At 34.9% G+C, this 10,160-nt stretch overlaps 1 protein-coding gene across 1 annotated transcript; it reads right to left on the reverse strand.

Annotated features, from left to right (window-relative positions):
* Positions 1–6,465: 6,465 nt before the first annotated feature.
* On the reverse strand, positions 6,466–9,944 carry LOC145939844 (uncharacterized). Its single transcript, XM_083044467.1, has 6 exons — positions 9,891–9,944; positions 9,191–9,401; positions 8,617–8,877; positions 7,937–8,119; positions 7,554–7,634; positions 6,466–7,237 (listed from the first exon to the last, which is right to left on the reverse strand). Exons 1-6 carry the CDS (start codon positions 9,942–9,944, stop codon positions 7,224–7,226), a joined length of 804 nt encoding a protein of 267 aa, XP_082900593.1. The 3' UTR covers positions 6,466–7,223.
* Positions 9,945–10,160: the final 216 nt, after the last annotated feature.

Here is a 10,160-nt window from a genome sequence, read left to right on the forward strand (position 1 = left end):
AGCAGTGGTATCAACGCAGAGTACTGGTCGCAGTCAAAATGGCCGACGTCGTGTCGCGGCGTACGTCACGTCGGAGCTCGGCTAGGCTCGGCTCGGCTCGGCTCGGCTCGGCTCGGCTCGACTCGGCGCGGCTCGGCAGTCCGGACCGTCTTTCCGGCTGCGACCTTGGAGTGCTGCGCGTCTCGTAAATGGCAGTGTCAGTTTTACATCAATATTACAGTTTTTAGACGTATTTCCGGTTGTTCGCGATCGACGTTTGCGTGCTCATCGCCGTTCCGCGACAGTACGAGTATGAGTTTAGTCGTTTTACGTGTTTAATTATCGTATAAATCCGATCGCGTCGCGAAATCATGTACCGACATCGTGATCGCAACGGTCAGGCGAGTGTGTGCATGAAGTTGGCCACACGTATCCATTATACGGACGGATCGAATTACCGTTGCTCTTTCGACGCGAATTTCCGGAGTTTTTCGGTGTTGTCGATCCGCGATTTCTACGTCGTTGAATTGTGAGATATAAGACACAGTGAAATGTAGTGGAATTTCTTGAAATTCGGCGACTCCTAGTGCGTCGCGAGGGAGTCGCCGCATCATCGTCGTTCGACGAGGCCCTTCGATAATGGGCCTCGAAAAAAACGGCGACGCAAAAACAGAGCATCGGTTCTATTCGTGCGCGAATAAGCTCTCGCGATTCTCATTCTCTTTTGCCGAAACGCGTCGAAAATGTGATAAATGAAATCCGGGCGTCGCCGCGCGTCGCGAACGAAAAAAAAAGTAACGCGAGTGCAAGTGTTCCGAAGCTTCTACGAGGAGGAGGCCCGGGGAGGCATCGGGCATCCACGGAGCAACCATGTGGTAAGCAGAAAATAATTTAAGAAAAAAAAATATATATTGATATATAATTAATAGAAAAATAAAAGATTTATTAACTGCGCGCATTATTGCGCATTATTAGCTTTTTCAAATATTAATTAATTTGAAAACTATTTCATATACATATAATTTGTGTTTTTTATATGTTATAGATCAACGCTTTGTACCATAGAACTTCACTGCGCATCGTATTGGTGAGTGTATTACATGTATACATATATATATATATATAACATTATTTGTATATGTAAATTAATCGCCAGAAATTAATTAGAGCGCAGTTCCGAAAAGAAAGAATTAAGAAATTACATGTTAATTTTATTTAAAAAAAGATTTAAGAAATTATATGTTAACTTTTTCATTAAAACAATAAAGTACATAATTTTCTTTAAAAAAAACCTAAAATTATATGACAAGCAAATAAAAGTGTTAAATATTTTCGTTTTTTTGGTTCATGTATATTTACACATTCATGAACACGGTTAAAACTTTCTGGCGATTATTTCTATGTTATATATATTAAAATATATCAATATTGTGCTATTCTGAAATGTGGCTCACTCTAGAAACAAAATACTTTCGCAAATGTTTGGCCCCGAAAAGTTCGCAAAAACATAATACAATATATCAATATATACTGAAAAATTAAATAAAATAAAACAAAATAGTTTTTTTGTATAAAAGAGTTATGTAGAAGATCAAATCTCCAAGAATGCTCTCTAAGAAAGTTTGAAACTTTAATCAAATTTAAGAGAGAGCTAAATTTTTATTTAATAATTTGTTTTTTAAGTAATTTTTAGATAAGTAATAATTAATTAAAAATAAATTTGTTATTAAAATTTTTGTAATGATTTGAAGTATTTTACAATCAAAGATTTATATTTTATTCTCCGCTCAAAAATGCGTAATTTTTTCGATATTTTTGTAACATAATTTATCGAAGTTTGCTTGAACTAAATATGAAGTGTTTGTATAATTTTAGAATTTATATATTTTCAATCTAGATAATATTTATCTTATTGTTTTTAATCGAGAGATCCACATTTTATCTACCGAAAAAGACAAAATCATCAAATGTTCTAATGGTGATAATTTGCAACATTTGCGATAATTTTTGTAAGAAATAAATCTGTGATCGTAATTGTTGGATGTATCTCTATTTTTTGATATATCTAATACCATTCGCAGATCAGAGATTCTTCTTTTTCTAATGAAGAACTATAATTATATATGTATATATTAATATATAATTTGCAGATGAAGTTATTATTATTAACAAAAACCGAATTTTATTGAACAGATTATTCAGAATTTTGTTCTTATCTTTTTATCGTTAACGATAAAATGATGTATGCGTATTCGCATTATATTATACTTGCGCATTAATTTTTTAATTATGCTGCGGACAGAAAAAGCATTTAAGCGATTAAGCAACTATAGAAATAGCTCAATATGTGCAATCTTGAAATCCATCTATTACGAAACACAATTAAGTTTCTTTGTGTCAAAACTCCTGCAGATATTTTTCATATATACATATATATCGAAATTATATATATATATTCCGAAAAGAAAAACAAATAGAAACGAAGAAATTTACTATAATGCAGTAAACTTATAACATCGTATACATTGATGTTTTGTGGGAAATTTTATTCTTTTTTTACATAAAACATTCTTACATAACGATAATAAAACACTAATTTTTATTCTGCAGATATTGATATACTGTGGAAAAATGAATAAATTTCTTAGCAGTTTTATTATGTTGTTGCAAATTACGAAAAACAAACGAAATAGGAAAGCATTTGAGATTTCAGTATTGTTTTTAATATTCTTACGTTATTGCATTCCGTGTAGTAAGCATCCTAAATATCGCTTTTATCAAGCTATCTTTAAAGTTTTGCATCATGGTCTCGAACGAAATATTATACCCTAAGACCTAAGATGCAATTAGTGGGGGCGGGATTATATTTCATAGGAAATTTAGATCAGATATGTATGTTGTTTTTATTGCGACTTATATTTGATAGATTTGAACGACAATGATGATCCCTGGGAAAAGCATTATTTTTGGAATCGTAAACGCTTTTATATATTTGAGAGGAATATTTCTATATTAATGTTTATCACTTCCGATTTGCTTCAAAATTTACATGAAGCTTTCTTTTGGTCTTCAATTAAGATATGTATGTATGATGCTTTCAAGCTGAGCAAACAGTATGTTGTCTTTGGGAAAAAACGCCACTTGACGATTTTTTCCAAAGACAACATAATTGTTTGCTTGATTTAAAAACACAACATATCTTAATTGTAGACCAAAAAGAAGCTTCGTGTAAATTTTGAAGCAAATCGGAAGTGATGATGTTAATATAGAAATTTACTAAAATTTCGAATAACATGTTTTAAATATACGTTCAATATTGATCTGTGTCAATATACGATCTCTAAGAAATAATAATTAATAAGCTTTACATGAAAACTATCGCGATAATCAGCAGTTATTTCGTACGTAACGAAATAACTAGCATTTATTTTATCCGACTATCCTCTTTAATCGCTAGACTGAAAATCTAACTGCTGTAAGAAATGTGAATAAGTCTCGAACGCATCTCTTTCCGTTTTTTCGCTTTCTGTCCTTTTTAGGAATACGTGCTTATCTTATTTTTGTAGAAATTTCCCGTGCTCGAGCTTCGAGCCTCGATGTAATATGATACGCCTTCGCATTTTCGAGCATTGTAAGATAAGCGATTATTTCACTCGACCGAATATTGTAAACACAGGTGGTCGTAAGCTCGCGTCGAGACTTTTCCTTTCCCTTTCCGCGTTCGAGATTCACCGGCATTATTTTTCCAAATAGCATCTTATTTATTTATAGTAGTAGTCTCGACTGCCGCGAAGATATTACGTCAAACTTTTCTGCGGTTTTCGCTCGTGTGTCGCGTTATTTGAATATCTAAAGAGCATTGTAATACGCGTTTGTGTGTGCGTTAACAAGTAATAAAGATTAATTTTATGCGATATTGTGTTCTATAATTCGATACATACACACGTATGTATGTGTACGTGTTAATATTCAATGTACATATGCTTTGTTCAATGTGCATATGTTTTGTGTTTAATAGACACAAATTAATAAATTATAATGATCTTTGAATGGTATCTTTTGGAGTCGCTTTAATGAGATCGAAAATAGAAAGGTTAGAATTGATAGTACGCTGGCGCATTATCATTGATTTACAATGTCAAGATCCTTGTGACGCAGAATAATTGCGAAGAATCGTGTCGAAGAAACGGAATCAATCGTGATTAATACTATGATCATTATAGGCATGTCATTTGACGTTCGCAATGCTCGTAAGATCATTTCATTTTCTTATTGTTCAATAACACATAAAGAAAGATAAATGATACTCGCGAGCATTGTGAATCGGCAAGTGGAGCACTTTATGATCATAATTATATGACAGTTATGAGAATCACTCGCCTATATTATCGCATCGGAATTACGATTTTAAATTAACGATAATAAAAGTCTCATTTGCAAGTAACCGTGCAGTGGAAAAAAAATATCGGGAGTGTGGAAAAAAAAGTATCGGACGATTATCGTATTATATCGCACATATTAGATTGTATTAAATATCGTACAATACCGAAAGTATCGAAAAAAGTATTGGGAATGTTGAAAAAAAAAGAAATTATCGCGAATGTTGAGAAAAAGTATCGGGCAATTATCGCATTATGCGTATACGCGATCATATGATCGTATTAAATACAGTATATCGTGTACGATAGTGCAAGTGTGAGAAAGACAATTGACAATTGACAATTAAACTCGCATTATATTTTTGCTGACGTACTGTGGACTTGCTACACTTGTCAATCTTCTGACCTCACAACGATTATTTCTGATCCTGCCCTCGATAAACACAGTCGAGGTATGTAATTTGCAATTTTATGGTGCGACGCAATTATCATCTCGCGAGAGAAGCTGTTATAGTTGTATTAAATGCCTCTTTATTTTTCGCTTTCAATACGAATTCGAATATTGAACCTTGAATATTTCAACTGCGACTAAATCCATTTGTAATGATCTCCTATATCTACTTTATACAGTTCAGTAATGATGCACACGTGTAAAATTATGATTATTATCAGACACCTTCGCGTTGCTGTTACATTTTCGATTTTGATTTATGTAAACTGCTATTGTTATGGCATGCTAAAATTGTTACGGAAATCATTTACGCCAATTATCGATGTATGATAGCGGCATTAACCAAAGTGTATCTATCGAACGAGAATTATCATTTACAATCAAGAACAAATAATTAGCAATAAATATGTATTTCGATTTTAAAATTCGATTCAAATTTTTTATTATACGAAAAATCGGTTTTTAACGCACTTTTATTTGTACATAATTTCCTTAAAATGCATTTCATATGCATATACTAGTATTTATTTATTGTTGATATATTTTATTATATTATATATACTCTTATGTCATGTGTGTAATATAAACGGGAAATGCCATACGAATAACAAAGAGATTTCGCGGTATGAAACGCACAGTAAGACAGCCCTACTTAGACTTTATTATGAAGGGCCATCTATTGTGCCCTTTCGTATATATGCCGTGAAACAAAGCACAACAAAGGGCAAAATACGTAGCTCGGCAATAAACAAATAGTTGTCAAGCACCTAAAAGGTCTGCTGCGCATATACAACTGGCAATAAACGTTGAATTACGGTCCAAGAAATAAGATTTGTAAATCGTGCAAATGGACCATTTACAGACGATTATTATTTTTAAATGTAAAAAAGAATTTGGCATAAAAAGAAAATTTACATCGACGTTAAAAAAGTTATCTGCTAAGTTACAGTTACTCTTTAAACGAGTCATTTGATTATATTTTAATTATTTATTAAATTTTTAAATCATTTGATTATGTATTAAAACTCACTCGATTATTTCTTAATCATTTAATCATTTATTAAAAAATAATCGGGTGACTCGTTTAAAGCATAATAACTTGGCAGATAACTTTTTTAACGTCGATATAAATCTTTCTATGCCAAATTTTTCTTTTACGTTTAATAATAATAATCGTCTGTAAATGGTCCTTTTTGTACGAAACGTAAAAGGAAAATTGGGTATAAAAAGAAAATTTATATCAACGTTAAAAATTTATCGTTAACTAAGTTAACGTTACACTTTAAATGAGTCACTCGATTATTTTTCAATAAATGATTAAAAAATTCGGAGTATTTTTAATAAATAATTAAAAAATAATCGACCGACTCTTTTAAAGCGTAACTTAGCAGATAACTTTTTAACATCGATATAAATATTCTTTCTATGTCAAATTTTCTTTTACGTTTGATAATAATAATCATCTGTAAATGATTTGTTTGTACGAAACGTAAAAGAAAATAAGTTAGACATATAATAAAGAGTTACTCGATTATTTTTTAATAATTTACGAAGCATACGCGAAAAGTAAATCGTAAATATAGAGACGAAATAAATTCTAGGATAGATTGGAAGAACAGGTACGTCTGTGAAACGAGAGAAGTGTTATCAGTAATCGAAGAAAAGCTTTTATTACGAAATCCAATTTCTCGTATACAGAAGATGTGTCGATTCGATATCGATCTGTGTAAAGAGAACCGCGACGTGCTGCAGTGGATTATTTCCAGAATTCCGACGCACGTTTAGTTCGTTACTTGCATCATTATTACGATTAATAGCGATCGTTTGATAGAAAAATTATCGGAGTGCTCGAGCAAACGTGACAAAACGCGTGCATATAATGCGCTTGACGTAATCTCAATTAATAATCGCAACTCGCGTTCACCGAATAAGGACAGTTTCGTTCTCGGCATTTTAATGACGCGCGAATTCGTTTCCCATAACGGATATCAGACAAATAAAATATGAGTTCCGCGTCGAGTCCGTAAGACATATCGCGCGGTGAAAACACGCGACCCTCTTTCTCTCTCTCTTTCTCGCACGTATTATTCTGTTTTCCTTTGTATCTCGTGCGGCACGTGCGAGTTTCGTGATGCATGAGCGATGAATATGCAAGGCGTGAGCGATGAGATGACGGTGTAAGGACGCTGGGCGATGAGGATGATAATAATGATGATGATGACGAGGATGATAAGAAAAGTGCGAGATATTGTATAGGCCGCGGTTTCTCATATCCGTTCTTTATTCTTGACCGTGCAGATGTTCCTCCAAAGCTCGATGTCAACGAGAGGAAAGTATGTGGCGGAAAAATGTGTGATCCTTTGCTCTCTCTTCCCTCTTCTCTCTCTATTTTCGTTCCCTCTTTTTCGGCCAAGTTACGATGCAGGTGCTGCGCGAGAAAAACAAAGAGATTAACACGAGAAGCGACCGCTGTAACAGAGTACGAAATTATTGACTAGAGTTAATGATAAGTCGATGATGGCCGAGGAGAATAGCTCTCGTCGATTTTCCTCCGATGAACACTATATCGCAGATGATATCTGACTGGTGCGCAATTAGTTTGCAATATAATTAGTTCGCCCATAACATGCCTGCGACGATAGATTAGATATTTTTTTAGTTCGTCGGATGCGATTGTTGTTGTTGGTTTTTTTTTTTTTTTTTTTTTTTAGTCTTGCATTTCATACTTGCTGGCTTTGACATACCGTTCATGATGTATTTCGCGCTCTTTAGCGCGGGACTGCCTCTGATGCGGATTGTAACTCGCAATATCAAAACTAGATTAGCTAAAAATTAAGTTAAAAACCCAAAATTAATAGGAGCCAATTTTGCCAGGCAACGTAAAGCTGGCAATCAAAAAATTCTATCGTTCCTGTATTTTCTCGTGTTTTTCGCGAAATACAAAACCGTGTGGAAAAGTGTTTGGTTTAAACAAAAATGAAATTATCTCGATAAAACAACGATTGCAAATGTTTGCAAAAAGGTTTAAAATGCCAGATTTATGAAAAAAATAAATAAATTTTGCTATGTAACCCCTGAAAAACAAAAAATAAATAATTAAATCACGCACGGAATATCTTTTACGTACTTTCGGCGGGCGCCGGTGCTGGAGTCGCGGGTGTCGTGGCTGCGGGTACAACAGCCTCTCCTTCGGGAGGTGCGACTGGTGCACCTTCCGCTGGAGCTGCTGCAGGAGCAGTTCCTTCGGCTGCAGGAGCTCCTTCCGCTGCCGGAGCCGCAGATGTTCCTTCCGGTGTTGCTGGTGTTGCACCTACGCAATTGTTTTTTTTATTTTAATTTTTTTTCACGGAAAATGCTTAAATTTCTGTTATATGTAACAGTGTAACAGATCAATCACAATCTCTTTTTATGGCATATTTTTTTATATTTAAAATTAAATACAAACGTGATTGAAATCGATAATGATTGATGGACATCAATATTTTAACTATCGCATCCGAAGAGGCTATTTTAAAATTATTGATTGGCAAAAAATTGTCTTAACTTATTATTAATCAGCATGAAATAAAGATATCATAAATTAACATTGAAAAGTCTTCATACATCGATTATTTGATTAAAAATTTTATTTACTTTTACCATTAAAAAAATGATTTTTAGTATGCCATGTTTATTAAAGATTTAATATTACATATATAATTCAGATTGATTTTCCATTGTTTGAAAATTTAACGTAATTTTTGTGAAAATATTAAAACTTTTATTTTATTAATATCAAACAACAAGAAAATAAAAGATGAAATTAACCTTCCGCTGGAGGTACAGCGGGTGTTCCTTCTACGGATGCACCCTCGACAGGAGTAACAGCAGGTGCAGAGCCTTCAGCTGAAGGTGCTCCTTCAGCCGGTGCACCTTCCGCTGACGACGCTACTCCTTCCGCAGGAGCAACAGGTGCGGTTCCTTCAGCCGGAACCGCAGCTCCTTCCGGTGGCGCGGCACCTTCCGTCGGTTGTGCAACACCTTCCGTAGAAGGTACGCCTTCTGCTGGAGCTGCTGGAGGCGCACCTTCTACAAATATATTGAATAATTAATATTCGCTGGAAAAATGTAAAACTAAAAAAAAATGATAAAGAAAACGAGGAAATTCCGTGCGTGGATTTTATCAAATTGTGATAAAGAAATTGATTAAAGAGGAATTCATCAAATTAAATTTTTTTAAATTAATTATTTAAAGAATTGAGAAAAACTGAGCTGGAATAAACCCTCTATAGTTTGTTAAATAGTTTAAGATATTTCCTACAAAATTTTCAATTCTCTCAAAAAGAGAAGAAGATTTCGCGAAAAATCGTATATATTAAAAATATTTTCGAGCTATATTCACCAGCAGGCGCGGGCGCAGCTCCTTCCGCCGGTGGGACACCTTCTGCGGAAGGAACTGCTGCAGCACCTTCGGCTGGAAGTGCCGGTGAGGGTGCTGGGGACGGTGTGGGGCCGGATTCCGCTGCCGGGGTTACGGGGGCCGGAGCTGGCGCTGGTTCTGGCGTCGGTGTCGGTTCCGGTGGTGGTGGTTCCGCCGCGACTTGTTCGCCTTCCTGTACATATTAACACATATTAACACGAAATGCATTTATTATCAAGCAGCACTCATAATATGTATTATCTAAAAGACTTTTGATATTGATTTGACAGCTCGAAATATATAAGAGGGGGAGATTTAGGAAATGTGTTGAAAAATTTTGGACAATATTATATATAGGGCTTGTTTTGACCGTCAGAATTTTTTTGCGTAGATAAAGATAACAAGATAGAATAAAATGACATTTCGAATATGTTTCATTAGAATTTAATACGCGCGACCGAGAGACAATAGAAATGGAATTTGTTTCGTCATGGGATTTGTCAGGAAAAGTGCTTCCGTAAGCAAAACACAATTGCGCGAGCACATACATATATTAAATTGTATGATTAACGGTCAGCGCGCACGGCATTTCGCAAATGTACTCGCATTAAACCATCGTTTATAGATACGTCATTTGTTCCGTTCTCGATAATGATGCTTTATGCGACATCCATGAGCTTACGACGCGCAGGGCTGCTCGTTTTCCCCCGGCTTCGTTGACGGCATTTTGCGCCATAAATCATCGCGGCCATTATGATCGCGAATATTGTCAAGATAATTAAACAATGTGCGCGACGTCCGATATGATTATAAATACGGTCGAATGCGTAGAACGCGTGCCGAAGCGGAGGATAGGTTTACGCCAGCGTAGAGAAAACGATCGATGAATCGTGAAATAAACAGGGTGATTGAAAATTGACACATGTAATGTGCGATCGAATGAAAAAGCTCA

This window comes from Prenolepis imparis, unplaced genomic scaffold, assembly GCF_030444845.1.
Source record: "Prenolepis imparis isolate NDT839.2.m4 unplaced genomic scaffold, iyPreImpa1.0 SCAF_8, whole genome shotgun sequence".
In the NCBI taxonomy this organism is placed as follows: domain Eukaryota; kingdom Metazoa; phylum Arthropoda; class Insecta; order Hymenoptera; family Formicidae; genus Prenolepis; species Prenolepis imparis.

Bases quoted from the DNA above. Each gene is read 5' to 3' on its own strand.
- LOC145939844 (XM_083044467.1), bottom strand. From the start codon at position 9,944: ATGGCGCAAAATGCCGTCAACGAAGCCGGGGGAAAACGAGCAGCCCTG. The intron at 9,402-9,890 runs GTAAGCTCATGG...TAATATGTACAG, and splicing joins AACGAGCAGCCCTGCGCGTC to GAAGGCGAACAAGTCGCGGC. The intron at 7,635-7,936 runs GTACGTAAAAGA...CTTAATTTTTAG, and splicing joins AGCACCGGCGCCCGCCGAAA to CTAATCTAGTTTTGATATTG.